Source organism: Rhinopithecus bieti, unplaced genomic scaffold (genome assembly GCF_001698545.2).
Source record: "Rhinopithecus bieti isolate Rb0 unplaced genomic scaffold, ASM169854v2 scaffold_11508, whole genome shotgun sequence".
NCBI classification, from domain to species: Eukaryota; Metazoa; Chordata; class Mammalia; order Primates; family Cercopithecidae; genus Rhinopithecus; species Rhinopithecus bieti.
The window spans coordinates 1,463,282-1,483,809 of record NW_016806932.1 but is presented as its reverse complement, the minus strand read 5'-3'; the positions used below and the strand labels follow the sequence as shown (position 1 = coordinate 1,483,809).

Genomic DNA, 20,528 nt, shown 5'->3' with positions numbered 1-20,528 from the left:
TTTTGGTTGATTTTTTTTTTTTTTTTTTTTTTTTTTTTTTTTTTTTTTTTTTTTTGAGACAAGGTCTCGCTCTGTCTCCCAGACTGGAGTGCAGTGGCATGATCTTGGCTTACTTCAGCCTTGACCTCTTGGGCTCAAGCGATCCTCCCACCTTAGCCTCCCAGGTAGCTGGGACTACAGGCACACACTACCATGCCCAGCTAATTTTTCAAAAAATTTTTTTGTAGAGATGGGGTTTTGCCATGTTACCCAGGCTGGTTTTGAACTCCTGAATTCAAGCAATCCTCCCGCCTCAGCCTCCCAAATGCTGGGATTACAGGCATGAGCCACCACGCCATGCTTTGCTTATTTTTCTATGAGATATTTATTTACCTCTAAATAATTTTATTTTAAATTTAATTTTATAAATTAAAATTAATTTTAATTGTCTCATTAATTTAGAACACTTTACATGTTAAGATTTTTGAACTGTCATATATGCTGCATACTACTTCTAGTTGATTTTTTTTTTAACACAGACAAATCTGAGTCATTTTCTTTATAATTTCTGCAGTAGCATCCTGGAAATACGGTTATAGCAAGAAGTAACCTTCAGAGTAAGTAGCTTTCTCGAAATGGTAGCTCAGGTGAACCAACAACCAGGGCAGACTTGTATAGCTTCTAAGTATCTGCAAGGACAATCTCAGTTGTGCAGACTCAGGGCTCCAATGAGATTCATAGGTGTTAAAAGGACAGGTAACCCCTGATGGCTATACAACTAAAGGTCGCCTCAGTTACACTGATTTCTTAGTAACTTGAATTCCTAGGATAATCTCTAATTTGTTCAAAGTGTACTATTCTTTTAGCCTACCGATAAGTCCACAAATACTGTATGTGACATTTTGTCTTAAGATTGATGCAGGATTTTTCTTGGCCCCTTCACTGGACTCCCAACAGGAGGGAACATTTACTCGGCCCACCACATTCAACCCCTTGTGGGTGGCAGCCTGTGAGCGAGTGAGTGCAGGACCCAGGCGGCCACTCCAGGCACCAGCAGAAGCAAGCTCCATGTGGGGCCCATGGCCAAACCAGCCATGAGCCCGTGAGTGTGGGATCTGGCCAGTTGCTCTGGGCACCGGCAGGAGCAGGCTCCATGTGAGGCTCATGGCCAGATCAGGAGTGAGCGAGCGAGTGTAGGATCTGGTTGGCCACTTTGGGCACTGGCAGGAGCAAGCTCTGTGCAGGGCCCATGGCACCACCAAGATGAGGGAGCTTGTGACCCCAAAACCCCAGGGGGAGTTTTACGGTGCTCTCTTAGTGCTGCCATCTGCAGACGGCTGTGTGTTAACAGCTCAGCTGGCCCCTTGTCTCGTCACATGGGGTGGCTGCCCTCTGACAGCAAGGGCAAAGGGCCGGTGCGATAGCCTTTTGGGGTCCCCACACTCCGTGGACCCCGAGCTCTTGTCCATCCAGCATCCAAGGAGAATGAGGTTGCATGGACACTTGAAGGATGGTGAGGGTGGAAAATTCAATTGAGCAGTGGAAATGGCTCTTAGCATAGAGGGGAACTGGAGAGGGGATGGGAAAAGCAGATAGTCTTCCCCAAAATCTGGCCCTCTCTTCCCCAAAGTCTGGCCATCTCTCCTTTCTACTGACTGAGTCTGGGATCTTTATAGGCACAAGATGGGGGTGGGGTGGGGTGGGGTTGGCCATAGGTAGTTTTGGAAAAGGCAACACTGGATTGGTAAAAAGACATTATTCAGAAGGAACCAATCAAGAGAGACAGAGCAAACAGGAATAGAAGTTCTCACTTTGGGCTGCAGGTTTCAGGCTTTTGGGCTTAAAGATGGGGTTTCACCGGGGACCCATCCCTGTTTGCCTAGGCATTTGGCTGCTTCCTGCCACTCTCGATATTTTTGTTTTGTTTTCACTCTCAATATTTTTTAGTGAGATTTTTTAGTTCATTTTTGTGCTATGTTCATCAGATTTGACATCAAGATGATGCTGACTTTGTAAAATTAATTGGAACTTCCTTCCTTTCCTCCCTCCCTCCCTCCTTCTTTCCCTCTTCTATTTCATCTACTTACTGATATTTGAGTTTAGTATATCATGTTACTATTTGTCCTGTCCTGTGTTCCTGTTTCCCTCTTTTCTTGATTTCTGCTATATTGATATTTCTCCTTCCTCCCATTAGTTTGGTAGTTACACCTTCTTTTACTTTTTTTTTTTTTAGCAGTTACCTTAAAGGTTTCAACATTAATCCTAATATCCAATGTTACTTGAATTTTTATCTCACTCCCAAATAATGCAACAACCTAAAACATTTGAACTCCAAGAATATTGTGGTGGTTAATTTTATGTGTCAACTTGACTGGGCCACAGGGTGCCCAGACATTTGGTCAAACATTATTCTGGGTGTGTTTGTGAGGGTATTTCTGAATAAGCTTAGCATTAGAATCAGTAGACTGAATAAAGTAGATTGTCCTCCCCAATGTTGGTGGACCTCATCGAATTAATCGAATACCTGAATAAAATAAAAAGGCTGATAAGAGGAAACTTCTCCTGCCTGACTTCTGAGCTGGGGCATTAGTCTCCTGCCCTCATATTGGAACTACATTGACAGCTTTCCCGGAGCTCCAGCTTGCCAAATGTACATCTCGGGATGTCTCAAGTGCCATAATTACATGAGCCAATTTCTTACAATATGTATGCATGTCATAGAAGACATTTATATGCTATATATATTTAATATATGTCATAGGAGACATATAATACAGAGAATATATGATATATAGATCATATAACATGTAGATTGCTTATATAGAATGTTATATATGTAGATTATGTATTTCCTACGACATATATTAAATGTACAATATATATAAAATATCTATCTCCTATGACATACATATTAATTATTAAGTAGTGGCTTATGGCCAGGCATGATGGCTCACACCTGTAATCCCAGCACTTTGGGAGGCTGAGGCAGCCAGATTACCTGAGGTCAGGAGTCCGAGACCAGCCTGGCCAACATGGTGAAATCCCATCTCTACTAAAAATACAAAAGTTAGCTGGGTGTGGTGGCACATGCCTGTAATCCCAGCTACTTGGGAGGCTGAAGCAGAAGAATCACTTAAACCCAGGAGATGGAGGTTGCAGTGAGCTGAGATTGTGCCACTGCACTCCAGCCTGGGCGATAGGAGTGAGACTCTGTCTCAAAAAATAAAATTAAATTAAAAGTAGCTTATATATTATCATATATAATATGGCTTATATACCATATATCTCTCTCTTCTCTTGGTTGTATTTTCCTGGAGAACCCTAATATAAACCATCTCTTGATTTTTATGTCACTTGTGCATTTTATTCTTTATGTATGTATGTATATATACATATATATATGTTAACTCCACATGACAATATTGTGTACAGCCAATATTTATTTAGATTTATCCATATAGTTACCCTTTACACTAATTTCCTGTTCTTGCACCTGTGAGTTTCCAACTGGGTTTATTTTACTTCTACCTGAAGACATCTTTAGTGTTTTTTTAATGCAGTCCTACTTGTGATGAATTATTTTTGTCCTGAAATGCCTTTATTTCCCTTTTAATTTTGAAGACCATTTTTGCTAGGCATGGAATTCTAGACAATTGGTTACCCTCTTTTTTTTTTTTTGAAGCAGACTCTCACTCTGTTAACCAGGCTAGAGTGCAGTGGTGCAATCTCAGCCCACTGCAACCTCTGCCTTCTGGGTTCAAGCAATTCTCCTGCCTCAGCCTCCTGAGTAGCTCGGATTACTGGCATGCACTACCACGCCCAACTAATTTTTGTATTGTTAGTAGAGACGGGGTTTCGCCATGTTGGCCAGGCTGGTCTCGAACTCATCTCAAGTGATCCGCCTGCCTCAGCCTCCCAAAGTGCTGGGATTACAGGCACGAGCCACCACGCCTGACCAATCAATTACCTTCTTTCAGCACTTTGAAAATATTCTATTTGTCTTCTGGCTTTCATTGTTTCTCTGGAGAATCCAGCAGTAAATCTAGTGGTTGCTCTTTTGATGGTGATGTCTCTTTTTCTCTAGCTATTTAGTAAGATTTTATCTTTGGTTATCAATTACTATGAATGTGCCTGGGTTTTTTGTATATTTTAAATTCTGCTTGGGATTTTTAATCTGTGACAATGCTTTTCACCAGTTTTGGAAAGTCCTCAGCTATTATCTTTTCAAAAGTTGCTTCTAGGCTGGGTGCAGTGGCTCACGCCTATAATCCCAGCACTGTGGGAGACCGAGGTGGATGGATCACCTGAGGTCATGAGTTCGAGACCAGTCTGGCCAACATGATGAAACCCCGTCTCTACTAAAAATACAAAAAATTAGCTGGGTATGGTGGTAGATGCCTGTAATCCCAGCTGCTCGGGAGGCTGAGGCAGGAGAATCTCTTGAACCTACGAGGCGGAGGTTGCAGTGAGGTGAGATCACAGTACCGCACTACACTCTGGGCGACAGAGCGAGACTCTATCTCAAAAAAAAAAAAAAAAAAAGTTGCTTCTCTCACATTGTCTCTGTTCTCTGCTTTTCAGGGACTCTAAATACATTTATATTAAATCTTCTCACTGTATCCCCTATATCTCTTATCCCCCTTGTCTGTACTTATGACCTTTTCTCACTCCATGTTTCCTTCTGGAAATGTTCTTCTAATATATTTTTAATTATATCTTCAACTATGTCTTATTTGCTATAAAACCTTTCCATTTAGTTCTTAATTTCAACTACTATTTTTCTTTGTTTGGGATTTTGTTCTTTTTATGGTTTCCATAATTATTAATCTTGTTTCTTGTTTTATCTCTTCAAACCTATTAAACACATTTCAGAGCAATTTTCTGTCAAGTAAAACTTGACAACAAAAAAAGCAATCAATAAGTTCCATTTCCACTTAGGATAGAGAAAGCCAAGAAGCATTGCTCTCACAAACTACTTTGCCTTGGGCAGAGTACAGGATGAAAGATAGCAGCAAATTAAAAAAAAAAAAAAAAAAGAAAAGAAAACTGAAATTTTAACAAATGCTTAAAAAGCAAATGTGGGCTAGTGTGACAGCTTAGAATCCCCGAGAGCCACAGACACAAGGAGAGTTTAGCCCCAGTTACTGGCTCTTTTTCATAGCCTTCACTGGGTGTTCATAAGAAAAACTAGGGGCAGAGCAGGAGAACTGAAAGAGACTCCTTTTGGTGACACAGGCATGCAGGTGACAACCAGCTACCACTGTGAGAGAGAGATGAAACCCAGGTCCTTCTCTTATATAAAGAAAAAGCCATCTGCCACCAGGGAAGTGATACAAAACCTCCTATCCCCTGGTTTCAGCCAACGAACTTGGCTGTAGGCAGGGAAGAGTTGAAGCAAAAGCCATCTGCTGTTGGACAGGGCAAGGAAACTCACTTGTGACCATGATCCCGCACTGATACAAAGCAGAGGTTTGCCACCAGTGAGAGAGGGACAGGAAACTCACTCTCACCTAAGACTACCACAATTACAAAGCAGGGTCTGAGAGCCACGGAGAAAGGGTACCCAGCCCTGAAGCTCACACACCAATGGCTTGCATGAGACAGAGGCCGGAGGAGGAGAACCACCTCCTGCCCCAACCATAAGCCTTGCACAAAGTAGTAAGCAATAGATTTCTACAGCTGAGGAGGGACACGAGCAGAGAGAAAGAGATATCACTGATGATATAAGTGTGCAGAGTCTGCTAAAAGCTGAAGGTGGAGCAGGAACACTGAGAAAAACTCTGGCACTCTAGGCCACACACTAAGCCCACGGCAGCAGCAGTCCACCACTGAAGAATTTGAAATCTGTGATATACTGAAAGTAACTATAGCAGCAACAAACTCAAACCCAGATCTATTTATTAGAGTTATTTGCCCTCTCCCCCAACACTAATGGCCTAATAGAAGGAAGGCTGTGCCCATTTCCAGATATAAATACTAGTTACCTCAGTTTCTACTGTTCTTTAACATGCAACATCTGACATTTAATCAACAATTGTAAGACATTTTAAAAAGCAAGAAAAAAATGATCCATTATCAAGAGATAAAGTAGTCAACAGAACCAGATCCAGAGATGACCCAGATACTGACATTATCAGATAGAAACTTTAAAACAACTATGATTAAAATGCTAAAGGACCTAGTGGAATGGATAGACACCATGCATAAATAGATTGGGAATTTCAGCAGAGAGATGGAAGCTGCAAAAAAAGAGTTAAATAAAAATGCTAGAAATAAAAATATGATATTAAGAGATAAAGAATCTCTTCAACAGGCTTATCGGTGGACTAAACACAGCACAAGAGAGAATCAGTAAGCCTGAAATAGATTAACAGAAATAATCCAAATTGAAACACAAAGAAAAATAGAGTGTATAAAATAAAACAGCACATCCAACAGAGCCATGGGACAATATCAAATGGCCTAACATAAATCTAATTGCAGTCTCAGAAGAACATTTGATCATATAATGGTTGCAAATTTTCTAAAATTAATAAAAAACAACAAACAGATCCCAAGAGGCTTGGAGAATCTCAAGCAAAAGAAATACAAAGAAAAACATACCCAGAGGCTGGGCGCAGTGGTTTATGCTTGTAATCCCAACACTTTGGGAAGCCAAGGTGAGAGGATTGTTTGATCACAGTTGTTCCAGACCAGCCTGGCAACATGGTGAAACCTCAGCTCTACAAAAAGAAAAAAAAAAAGAAAGAAAAAGAAAAGAAAAGAAAAAAAGCTGGGTATGGTGGCACATGCATGTAATTATAGGTACTTAGGGGACTAAGGTGAGAGGATTGCTTGAGCCCAGGAGGCAGAGGTCACAGAGAGCTGAGGTCACACCACTGCACTCCAGCCAGCGCAACAGAATCAATCTTGTATCAAAAAAAGACACATCACAGTTTAACTGTTGAAAATTTTAAAAAAGGATATCTAGAAGGCAACAAGAAAAAAAAAATTATGAATAGATGACCAAAATTTAGAATTACAGCAGTATTCTCAACAAAAACTTTGCAAGCCAGGAGGCAATGGAGTAATTTCTTTAAAATATTAGAAAACTTAGACTTTACCACAATCCTATCAGGTCACTTGAAATCTTGGTGTTAGTGAGGCTAATCAGGGCTAGAGTTGAGAAGAAGATGGTGGTACTGTGGGAACAAGAGTAAATGATAGGGCTTAGATGCAAGGTGCTGGGGTGCACCTGAGAGCCAGAATGACATGGGTATGCCTCTTGAAATCAGGCCATCAATAAGCAAGGTCCCCAAACCTAAAATGGGTTTTTCAGAGCCAGACCACATCAGAGACTACATTCTCTAAATAACTTTCAGCACAGTGGAGTTGGTTACAAGCAAAATTGCATAATTGCAGTGCCCACCTAAGTAACTATCCCCCAATGTCTCAAAGACATAGAATGAATGGTACAGATTGTGACACTAGCCAAACTACAAAGGATAGTTCCTATGATTTCATCTATTGTGATATCAGGAGACAGGAAGAAGAAGGTGAACAAATAATCTGCTAATGCAGAGGTCACAGACCCAGGAGGAACTGAAGTAGCCAAACACCCATGTGCTCCTGTTTGAGATATTGAGTTGAAGCAAGGGGTAAGTCCTGAATGGATGGTGGGCCAATGTGCCAAGCAGTGCAAGGTCAAGCAGAACTTCAATCCTTTCCATAATCTCCATCATTTCCCAAAAGCTTAAAAATATACAATCTAATTTTACAATTTCTACACATACACTCTTCAAGACAAGTGACTCCCAACTTCCCTTTTCTGTGTAGACTGCTACCTCTAGTTCCCTCATATACATTCAGGAATCACAGGATGGAGTCAAGACTGGGGGTAGTGGAAATTCAATCTAGAGATTCTACTTGCTTACTTACCTTCTTTATGCTATCCTTATGCTAGTTGTCACAGTAAGAGAGAACATGAGCATGGGGTGGCGAGGGAGGTGGGTGGGTGTTGGATTTTGACTGCTCAGAGTCTCTAGGTTATACAAATAAACATTGTGCCTTATTTAATGGAGGACAGCCAAGATGTAAAGAGGGTTTCAAAAAGCCAAGGCCAACCAAGCCCTTTGTAGCTCAGCTCCTATTACGTTACTGGCAATAGCACTACAAATCAATGTAGAAAATGAGGTACTAGTAGGAGAGAGAGGAAAAGGAAGAAATAGCTGATCCTCTCTGGAAAGAAGGATGGCTGCAAAGCTTTCTTCTGTGGGCCACTGCCTCTAAAGATACCCAATACAGTGACAGTAGCTTTTTCCTCCCTTCTTTTTATTTTTTGCTGGAGTGCAGTAGTGCCATCTCGGCTCACTGCAAACTCCGCCTCCTGTGATTCTCCTGCCTCAGCCTCCTGAGTATCTGGGATTACAGGCATGCACCACCATGCCTGGCTAATTTTTAGTAGAGATGGGGTTTCACCATGTGGCCAAGATGGTCTCAAACTTCTGACCTCAAATGATCCGCCAGCCTCAGCCTCCTAAAGTGTTGGGATTACAGGCGTGACCTACTGCACCCGGCCCTTCTCTTACCTTTGTGTGACCACTCTTCTGTTTCAGAAGTCAAAACAGGACAAGCAACTAATAATTTTCATTCTGCCTATCTTTACTCTAGTTGTATACAATTATTCTGAGAAATTACAATTGAATTATTTTCCACTTCCAATGCTATTGGGCAAATCTTTCAGACATGATCCTGAGCATTTAAGACAATGGAGGAATTACCACAATTTCTAGCTAAAATGAGCCTATCATTTTAGTTTTTTTTTTCTTTTTTACTTTTAACTTTTTAATTTTCAAAATATGAGATGGGGGTCTCACTTTGTTGCCCAGGTTGATCTTGAACTCCTGGCCTCAAGTGATCACCCTGCCTCAGCCTCCCAAAGTGTTGGGATTACAGGCAGGAGTCACTGTACCCAACATCATTCATTTTAAAGCTTTGAAATGTTTTGATTGCATTGGGGTACTCAGATGAATTTTTTTTTTTTTTTTTTTTTTTTTTTTTTTTTTTTTTAAGACAGCGTCTTGTTCTGTAACACAGCCTAGAGTATAGTGGCACAATCTTGACTCACTGCAAGCTCTGCCTCCTAGATTCAAGTGATCCTCCCACCTCAGCCTCCTGAGTAGCTGGGACTACAGGGACACACCATGATGCTCAGCTAGTTTTTTAATTTCTTATAGACAAGTTCTCACTATATTTCCCCGGCTAGTGTCAAACTCATGGGCTCAAGTGATCCTCCCGCCTCAGCCTCTCAAAGTGCTGGGATTACAGGTCTGAGTCACTGCACCCAGCATGTTTTTAAACATACCTGTTGATCACAAGAAAAACATATTTTAAAATCATTATTGAAAAGCTCCACACTATAAGAAGCATGGATCAGTCAAATTATCTTTTAAAAGCCCTCTTTAATTCCAAGGAGACAAAGAAAGTATTGGTCATTAAACATGTTACATGTATGACTAATATTTATTATAGCTAATATAATAGTTTAGAACAAGGAAATTTAGTAGAGTTGTAACATTTTGGTGCACATATATAATTCAGCATAAGCCAAAGCCCTTTTAAAATAACCGTATCATTTTATGAAATCTTTATAAAATAAGCACAGTAGTACAGTATTTAAGCATCTCAAGTCTCCATTTTAAAGTTGATTATCAAGGAATGCCTGTTATAAATAAAGAGCTCTATGATGTTCTGCTTCTTTAGTTAATAAGGTAGGGAAATAAGTGACACACTTTTTAGAGGAATCCATGCAGTGGACAGAAAGTCAGATTAGGTAGTCTCTAGGGATCCATCCAGTTCTGGGACTCTATGATCAGATGGCCTCTAAGGTTTCTTCTAGTTCAGAAAATAGAGGTACCTGGAATATAATTTTTTCCATTTTAAATGGTTATATAGGTTAATAGTATTTTTTGCTTTTCAAAATTCACTGCTGGTGATGTCTATTACTTATATGATGTCATGTCTTTGGCCAGGAATGCAATCCTAACTAGTTTTGTTCCAGGAAAACATTTCATTTTACAGGAAGCATATCCCAGAAACATTACAAAATACTAGTCCCAATATAAGTAACATTTACCAGCTAGACTCTGGGCTACACTTTAAAATATCTGATGTTCAGCCAGGGGTGGTGGCTTATGCTTGTAATCCCAGCACTTTGGGAGGCTGAGGCAGGAGGGTCACTTGAACTCAGGAGTTCAAGGCCAGCTTGGGCAACACAGTAAGACACTGTCTCTAAAAAAAAAAAAAAAAAAATTAATTATCAAAAAAATAAAAAATATATCTGATGTTATTTCTCTCTCTCAAGTTCAACAATAAATAAATAATCCAAAGTACATTTTTATTTGCAGCAAAATTTAAGATAGATGGTACTTTTTTTTTTTTTTTTTTTTTTTGGACAAGCTCTGGCTTTTTTGCCCGGGTTGGAGTGCAGTGGTATGATCTCGGCTCATTGCAACCTCTGCTTCCCGGGCTCAAGACATCCTCCCATCTCAGCCTCCCAAGTAGTTGGGACTACAGGCACTCACCACCATACCCAGCTAATTTTTGCATTTTTTGTAGAGACAGGGTTTCGCCATGTTGCCCAGGCTGGTCTTGAACTCATGAGCTCAAGCGATCTGCCTCAGCCTCCCAAAGTGCTGAGATTACAGGTGTGAGACACTGTGTCCAGCTGATGGTACTCGTAAAAGTAGGCATCCAAACTCAACACCTGAAAAACTGCAATGTGATGTTAAACTACATCTGAAAATTTAAAATGTATTTAAAATCCAAATACAGCTTACAACTTCCTTATTTTATTTCCTTTATTTTAATGCGTCAAAAAAACACTTAAAGATATTCTTCTGAATACATATAAGCTGCCTCTCAGCATTCAGAACTATGCAAATAATTTTTCAATATGACAAAATGAAAATGTACATACTTTAGGGTAGCGCTTAATACTTATCTTTGAAATCTATTGCTGATGCTATGTCTAAGGAGCAACGACTCAACCAGAAAAAATAGTAAAGGCTGCCTTTTCCTTTTTAAAGTGCTTATTAGCTTTATATCCAAAAACAATGGCTTTTACAAATACGTAATACTGAAAGGTGCTCAAAAAGTCACTACTTATCTGCATTAATGAAGATTGCTTCCAATGGCTCTCAATCATATGCTTCAAATCAAGACAGTGCTAAGTTCCAGCAGCATGAACAGTGACAGCAGAACAAACTCCAGCACATTTTCAGTGGATCACAGCACATCAGAGAAAGTATAACAGCTTTTGAGTATGTTACACATCCAAGAGCCTTATCTTTCGCTCCACATATATGGTAAACATAAAAGAAAAAAGAAACACTTCATCTCCCTATAGAGCATTTTATACTATAGGAAGGGATTCAAATTCTCTTATTATTTAACAAAACTCTTGTTTCTATATAGAGGAGATATTATATTCTTAATGTTTACAACAAAGCCTATTTCCACCAAAAAAGCAAGAAGAAATTAATAAATGAAATCCTGAACTCTAAAACCTAAGAAATAAAATTGTGAACAATTCTGAAATGAAGGTTTTTTTTTTAAAGTCTAATACAAACATACCAAAATAGAATTTCTGAGCATGAAATATGTGATTTCATTTCAATCGTATCACTTTCATCTGATTGAAAAATTTAGAAAAAATAAGGATCATCTTAATCTCACTGCTTTCTGTATGAGACTATCATTCCAATTCACGCCCTCAATACACACCACTGTCCAACAGTCTTATAGTGAGCATCCTCTCAGGTCCCTGTCTGCTTGCTGAACCTTAAGCTGGTTTTACCCCTCCTTTCTCTCTGCTCCCAAATCCTCTACATATCTCAAGAGGAAAATATTCCTTTAAAAAAATGACAATTTAAATATAGTATGATAATGCTACATTTGATTTAAAGTAGTAATAAATTATAAATTGCCAAATAACTTAATGTAATTCACGATGCAAATCCTTGGTATAAAAATAATCCATATTGCCCTGAATATAATAAAGCAATCCAGTGATTTTTAAATTAGTTATGAAATAAAGGCAAAAAATAAGATGTAAAATACTATTTATAAAAGTCAAGTAAGAAACCAGCTACCATAAATCTTTTTACAAAGATAAATGTAATGTGGCTTACTACTTCTAAAAATTGTTAGGGAGGTCTGGAATCAGTGGTTTCAAAAATGACTCTAGGGAAACTAGAGACTGAATTATATATTATTGTGATGTACAACATGTTAACTACATATATAATAATAATACTGCAATGGGGAGTAATTAATCTTTGGGCGTGCTACTTCCTGACAAGTACGTTTCTTTTTCAAAGTATTTGCTGTAACCAATTAATTTTTATTTATATTATTTATTTATTTATTATTTATTTATTTATTTTTGAGACGGAGTCATGCTCTGTTGCCCAGGCTGGAGTGCGGTGGCCGGCATCTCAGACTCACTGCAAGCTTGCCTCCCGGGTTCATGCCATTCTCCTTGCCCCCTCAGCCTCCGAGTAGCTGGGACTACAGGCGCCCGCCACCCGCCCGGCTAGTTTTTTTTATTTTTAGTAGAGACAGGGTTTTCACCGTGTTAGCCAGGGGATGGTCTCAATCTCCTGACCTCGTTGATCCGCCCGTCTTGGCCTTTTTTTTCCCCCCCCCCCAAAGTGCTGGGATTACAGGCTGAGCCACTGCGCCCTGGCCAAACCCAATTAATTTTTAAATGTAGTTTTCAAAAATGTTTCTACTTGATGTTTCTACTTGAGATACTTATGTTATTCTTATTAATACCAGAAGTCTAGAATAGTGATAAAATGCCTATAAAATAAAATAATGATTGTTCTTGCATCTTCTGTTATTGTTACAAATACACATTAAAATAGATAACATTGCTACACCTGGAAATTAAAAATATCCAAATCTGTTAGAAAGAAGTGGAAAAGGAAAGAAAATGGAAAATTCTTATTTAAAATGGATCTGAAGTCCTTGTATTTCTTAAGAACTTGACTTATCAAATCACAGTTTATCTTCTTTCTGAAACCAAGTTGTGTCTTCCACCATTCATTCACGTGATATGTCAACTCTCCATTTTGTAGGTCTCAGTTTGAATTTTCTTGAATGTTTGCAAAACTGGTACTGGACTTGAGACGTTTGGCTAGACAAATCAAAAGAATTGTATTTTAACTTAAATTTAATTATCAAACATAATTATTTACTATTTTTATGTAAACTACAGTATTTGTCTATCAATTCTATGTTTGAATCCTAACAGTTCCAGCCTTATAAGAATTAAAATCTAATTAAAACTTTTTTCTACCAACCTCAAAAAACATAACTTTGTTAGAAATTGCACGACTTTGCTAGAAGCAGTACCAAATAAAACAACATTATTTATATCTTCTTGAACATCACAATCTTAAATATGTAATGTAGGTGAAATAAATATACTTAGACAATGAAAGCGCTATAAGGTAGAAAAACAAAATTATACATCTAAAAGTCTAAGTTAGAAATCCAAATCTAAATTTCTCTTAAAAGAATTCAGTGAAAACTTCTTCAACCTGATAAAGAGCATATACAAAGATTCTATAGCAATCATTATGCTTAATTGTGAAAGACTGAATGATTGTTCCCCCTAAGATCTAGAATAAGACAAAAATACCTGGTCTTGCTCGACATCATGCCACTAATTTATCACCAGTGCAACAAGGCAAGAGAAAGAAAAGGAAAGGTATATATATTGAAAATAAAGAAATACAACTGCTTCTATTTTCAGGTGAAAAAAAATTCAGTGAAAGAACTCTGTAATGGAAAAAAAAAAAAATTTTAATGACCCTCAAAGAAAAGTGAGTTGTATATTATTATGGAATCCTGCATTATGAAAAAAAATCTTTAAAGATGCTCAAAGAAAAGTGAGTTTTATGTTATATACACACACAAACACATATGGCAGCTAACAAAATACATTACCATCAATTCTGATTTGATGCTAATGAGACTGAGTCATTAGGGTTAATAAAACAAATCATGGCTATTTGGCTTGGTAATATGTTTTGTACTTACAGTTAAACACGAATGTTTCTCATGTTCTAGAAATGAAAAACAATCATGCCCACAGTGAGAGCATTTATACTGAGTAACTAAGAGTGTCCCTACTTCAGAGCTTCACAAAACTTGGGTAGGGGCTATGATTTAGAAGCTCTGTAATGAGACCCTAGTACCTGTACTTTTTTTTAAAGCTCTGCAATAATTCCGATATGTAGCCAAGGATGAGAACCAGTGTTTCTGCTTATTTTATTTTATTTTATTTTCATTTTTTACTTTTTATTTTTTTATTTTTAGACAGAGTCTCGTCTCTGTCGCCCAGGCTGGAGTGCAGTGGCTCGATCTCAGCTCACTGCAAGCTCCGCCTCCCGGGTTCACGCCATTCTCCTGCCTCAGCTTCCCGAATAGCTGGGACTACAGGCACCCGCCACCACGCCCAGCTAATTTTTTTTTTTTTTTGTATTTTAGTAGAGACGGGGTTTCACCATGTTAGCCAGAATGGTCTCGATCTCCTGACCTCGTGATCTGCCCACCTTGGCCTCCCAAAGTGTTGGGATTACAGGCGTGAGCCACTGCGCCCGGCCTACCAGTGTCTCTGGTTTCCATCAGGGTCCCCCTGTCCACCACTGTAAGTGGAAAATGACAACATGACTTCCTGGACCAGTGTACTGCTTCAGCTTAAACTAAAGGGAAAACTTAAACTAAAAACATTGACCTAAACCAAAATCTACTTCTTAAGCCTTCAGCAGATTTGGGAGGCAAACCAAATCAATAGTTTGGGTTTTTGAGAATTACTTTGTTAAAAACTACTAGAAGTGATCTAGCTTCTGACTAAATTTCAAATGACTTAATAAACTGGCCAAGTTAAATACGAATGAGTACATACACCTACAACTTACTTGCCTTTATATTCCCTACCTGATAAATCCCCACATCCTTTAAAATTCTACCCCAGGGATCATCTAATGGTGAATTTCAACACCTCTAATACAGTCAGCTGCTCCCTCCAGGCAGGGGAGACAAACAAATAGAGAATAAATGAAGAAGATGATTTAAATAACCAATTATTTAATTAAAATTAGCTTAAGTGATTAAGTGCCATTAAAGAAAGACGGCACAGAAAAATGAATGGAGGGGTGTACTCTTAGACTGGGGAGTCATAAAAGGTCTCTTTGAGCAAGTAACTTTAGAGCTAAGACCTGGCTTGCAAGAAGCCAGGTAAGGAAAGAGGCACGGGCCTTGGAAAAGCGGCAGTGTGAATGAGCTTGGTAGCAGAGAAGAACAGAAAGGAACCAGACTGTCCACAGCACCATGAGCAATGAGGAGAATGGATGTGACGAGTTTAAAAAGGTGGCTATGGGGCAGGTCATGTACAGCTTGGAGAGCAGACCCTGGAAAGTAAGTTTGGATTTATTCTAGGTACAATGGGAACACATTAAGGGCTCCAAGTAGTACAGAAACATGGTGAATTTGTGTTTAAAAAATTATTTTAGCCACTATATGGCATATGGATTTTAGTAGATCAAGAAATGGAAGGAGGGATACCAGTTAAGAGGCTCTTGCATTAGTACAGGTAAGAGATGAAGGGCCAGGCGCGGTGGCTCACGCCTGTAGTCCCAGCACTTTGGGAGGCCAAGGTGAGCAGATCACAAGGTCAGGAGTTTGACACCAGCCTGGCCAATATGTTGAAACCCCGTCTCTACTAAAAATACAAAAATTAGCTGGGCGTGGTATCATGTGCCTGTACTCCCAGCTACTCAGGAGAATGGGGCAGGAGAATAGCTTGAAACCAGGAGGTGGGGTTGCAGTGAGCCGAGATCATGCCACTGCACTCCAGCCTGGGTGAGAGAGTGAGACTCTGTCTCAAAAATAAATAAATAAATAAATAAATAAATAAGAGAGAGATGAAGATGGCTTGGTTTACCAGTGGGGGGAGACAGAAGACTAACTAAGTAGGACTGGCAGCATACTTGCTAATGAATTAAAAGGGGATGAGGAGGGGAATGTGGGAATGGAAAAATGAAAGAAAGAAAAGAAGTAAGAAATGACTATAAGGTTTGTGGCTTCCATAGCAAATAGTGACACTGGTAGTGACTTTTACTGTGACGACAAACAAAAAATCCTGATCAGAAGTAGTAAATACTTTCCATAAAGTTAAATAGGTTTGCAAGGCAAATAAGATATAAGATGTTAAACTTTAAAAGTATACCAAGCTCTGAAAAATAGTTTCTCAATGGTGAGGTGCCCACAATATTTTGCTGTTATTCTGAATAAGTACTTCAAGGACCTGAGCTACTACATATTTACAGAATGCTGGCAGCCTTCAAAAAGCTTTACTAAATACACCCGTGACAAAGACTCTCCCCTCTAGTAGCATTTTAGAGTGATGAAACATTACAAATTCAGTTCAAACTCATCTACAGGTAACCTTTTTTTAAAAGTTAGATATATTAGAAGCAAAGTTAGATGAAGCAGTGATCGAAATTTACGGGGAAAAGAATTTTTATATCATACATTCCTAGACTACAAACAGTATTTGAGAGAAAAGAAAGTTAACTTTTTTCCCTAAACAGTTCACTTTTTTAAAAACTAAAATTGTTAAAGCATAAGCCCATACTTTCATTCTGATAATAAACAAGAAACCCACGTGACTTAGAAGCCACTCTTCTTTAGCTGGATGGGATCTCTAGTTAGTGCTTCTTTTGCTCTGGTCTATTTCATAGGGAGAAAGAAAGGGAATGAATATGTATTGAGCATATACTATTATGTCAAGTAATCTCCTTGGAATTACGATTCCAATTTGTTCACAAACTGCCTGTATGTTAGCTATAGTTTCTTCCTGCCTGCCACACTTTTAGGTGGTTCTAAGACCCACGACTCCAGTGGATCTAAGAGCTGTATCTCCCTGCTATTGCCATGTCAGGAGTGCAAAGCCTCTGTTGCTATTCTTCTGTTGTTGCCAACCTTATTCCAGGGGTAATCTAGCATTTTCAATTTAATCATCTGAAAGACACTGTGTTTTAACTTTTTTTTTTGAGACATTCTCACTCTGCTCCCCAGGCTAGAGTGCAGTGGCGCGATCTCGTTTCACTTCAACCTCCGCCTCCCAAGTTCAAGTGATTCTCTCCCCTCAGCCTGCTGAGTAGCTGGAACTACAGGCATGTGCCACCACACCCGGCTAATTTTTTGTATTTTTAGTAGAGATGGGGTTTCACTGTGTTAGCCAGGTCTTGATCTCCTGACCTCGTGATCCACCCTCCTCAGCCTCCCAAAGTGTCCGAAGTGCTGGGATTACAGGCGTGAGCCACTGCGCCCGGCCCTGTTTTAACTTTATATTGTCTACACTTATAAAATTTTCACAGATCTTTTTCACAGTAAGCATGACTGTAAAATTTAAAGCAGAGAGTCCTTTTAGGCTAATCCACTTTGAGTTCTCAGAGTAGCTATCATTTCTAAAACAGGTCTAAGTTTTTAAAATACAGGCTTTTATCTATAAAATAAATAACTGTAAAAAACTTACGCAGAATGAGTTTGCGTTTCTTTTGTTCTGAGTGAAGAAAACTACTAAGGTAGAAGACGACAGGTAGAAAGAGAATGAACACAGAAACAGCAATTACAGGCACTGTGTCACTGCAAGGGACTGAACAGTTGAAAGTTCGACTCCAAAGTTTTCGGGTGATGTTCATCTGGAACAAGAACAAACAATATCATTCTATTTTATATTTAACTTGTCTTCAATTTCTTATAATTATTTTGCTAATAACTAAACAGGAACCTAGAATTTAGACTAAATACATACCTCTAAAAATCTACTGATAGTTGAGGACAACTTCTTCTGCCACGAAAAAAACCTGGTTCACAATCAGTCATTGTATAAATTTATATCCATACAGAAATTTCATATTCTAAGTCCATAACACTGACCACAGTATTCTAGAATGTCAACCATTTGTACATTCAAACAGAGAACTTGTATGAAGAGGAATATAGTTAGGCCATGTTTTATTCATTTACAAAATATTTATTATTTATTGAGAGCCTACTAGAAACCAGGTACTGTTTTTAGGCAATAGGAAGGGAGCAGTAAAACAAACAAAATCCACACTGTACATTTCATTTTAAGTGCTTTTTAACCATCTCGAATATTATTGGTCCTTATAGTTCCCTCTGAGCTGCTATGATAATTCACACTCGTTCTCAATTCTTACGCTCATTAATTTTGACCTCAAGTTCTCCACTTTGAGCCAATAATTTCTGTTTCCTCTGATGTCCCAATACTCAGGCATCATAGTGCCTAAAAAGGCATGATTGCCATCTAGTGGCACCCTATGTAAAGGCAGGCTATAAAACGGAGAAAAAAAAATTTTTTTGACCATTCAATTTGTTTATTAAGCCCATTATATGCTAGACTGTCCTAAATACTGAATGGTGAACAAAAAAAGCCTAAGTCCTTGTCCTCATGTGGCTTATATTTTAGTGAGGAAGACAGACTATAAACAAATATTTTCAGACGGTAACAGATATAAGAAAATAAAACAATGGAATAGGAAGTTATTGAGGAATGGCTTCTAAAACAGGTAGTGAAATCCAGAAACATCTTTTTTTTTTGAGACGGAGTCTCGCTTTGTTGCCCAGGCTGGAGTGCGGTGGTGCAATCTCTGCTCACTGCAACCTCTGCCTCCAGGGTTCAAGCGATTTTCCTGCCTCAGCCTCCTGAGTAGTTGGGATAATAGGCGTGTGCCACTATGCCTGGCTAATTTTTGTATTTTCAGTAGAGATGGGGGCTTCACCATGTTGGTCAGGCTGGTCTTGAACTCCTGACCTCGTGATCTGCCCGCCTCGGCCTCCCAAAGTGCTAGGATTACAGGTGTGAGTCACCACGCCCCACCCAGAAACTTCTTAAATTAGCAATAAGTGCACAAGAAACTGAAATATAAACATATAACAATACCTACACCTCTGCAAATGGCACATATTTTCAAATTTAAAAAGATTAAATGTACCAAATCATCAACTCAACTTATGAAGTGCCTAATTAATTTCTGTTTTATTTTATTTTTATCCTACCCATGAGACTACTAGGGAAATATCCATTTTGGTTTAACAGACCAGATATTCTAAAACTTTACTACTTTATAACTAGTTATTTTTGGTTGAAGACAGAATATGCAGATTCCACCGCATCTCCAAAAAGAATAATCACACTGAAGGTACATTCAATAACACTCTAAGATATGTATCACATCAGAAGCAAAGTACTTACTGCATCTTCCACGTCAATGCATAAATGTGTTCCAGGTTCAGCCTTATTCTCAAGTTCATTCATTTTTTGCATTTCACTGTACAGACTACTCAGAGTTTTGTATGCTTCACGACAGTTTTTGCATACTTCTGAATAATTTTTTGTCTGTAAAAGACTATGTGCATTCCCCTAAAATGACAAAGGCACATGTAATATATACAATAAACATTATACACAATATCTCTTTAATGTAAGCTATTTGCCTTTCTAGAAGACGGGAAACAATATGGTATGTTAAAGTGCTAAGCTGTGATGTTGGGTAGGTTACTAAATCACTCTGAGTCTCAGTTTTATCATCTATAAAATAAAACGACCTCTACCTGTATTATAAGTCCAAAGGATTAGAGATCTGGTATGTAAAGCAGATGGCAAACTGTTTGGAACTTTCTAGGTGCCTCTAAATTTTGAAAACTGCTGCATTAGCTAATGTTAACTGAAGATAACAATAATTCATATGCCAAATTACTAGTAACTAAATACAAAATTTCCTAAATTATCTCATTATAAACCTGCAGTTATCTATCCTACTCTCACTGAATAAATAAAATAGGTTCCTGCCTATGCTGACTTCAACACCATAGTTTATCTTGCTGAGACAGGACTTTTTAAATGGAAAGGGAAAAGGCACCAAAACTGCATCCCTACTCAATTCTCTCATCACAAGGCTCATAATCCAGGCCTTTCTAGTCAACAAAAAGGGCCAAATACCAAAGAATTGTATAACCTAAAATGAGGAGAGTAGAGGTACATAAAATATTATGCTAGTAATACCAAATTTATTGAGAGTTTTTAGCATGAAGGGCTGTTGAATTTTGTCAAAGGCCTTTTCTGCATCTATTGAGATAATCATGTGGTTTTGTCTTTGGTTCTGTTTATATGCTGGATTACGTTTATTGATTTGTGTATATTAAACCAGCCTTGCATCCCAGGGATGAAGCCCACTTGATCATGCTGGATAAGCTTTTTGATGTGCTGCTGGATTCGGCTTGCCAGTATTTTATTGAGGATTTTTGCATCAGGGATATTGGTCTAAAATTCTCTTTTTTTGTTGTGTCTCTGCCAGGCTTTGGTATCAGGATGATAATAAGAGCTATTTATGACAAACCCACAGCCAATATAATACTGAATGGGCAAAAACTGGAAGCATTCCCTTTGAAAACTGGCACAAGACAGGGAT

At 38.6% G+C, this 20,528-nt stretch overlaps 1 protein-coding gene across 1 annotated transcript in view; it reads right to left on the bottom strand.

Moving 5' to 3' along the window:
• Positions 1 to 12,715: 12,715 nt before the first annotated feature.
• The window catches only part of OSTM1 (osteoclastogenesis associated transmembrane protein 1), a 34,707-nt gene continuing 26,894 nt past the window's right edge, over positions 12,716 to 20,528 (bottom strand). The window contains exons 4-6 of the mRNA XM_017878748.1: positions 19,313 to 19,480; positions 17,570 to 17,735; positions 12,716 to 13,159 (exon numbers count right to left, since the gene is read on the bottom strand). Of these exons, the coding sequence (XP_017734237.1) occupies positions 13,104 to 13,159; positions 17,570 to 17,735; positions 19,313 to 19,480 (390 nt within the window). The 3' untranslated portion in view covers positions 12,716 to 13,103. The remainder of the gene's footprint in view (positions 13,160 to 17,569; positions 17,736 to 19,312; positions 19,481 to 20,528) is intronic.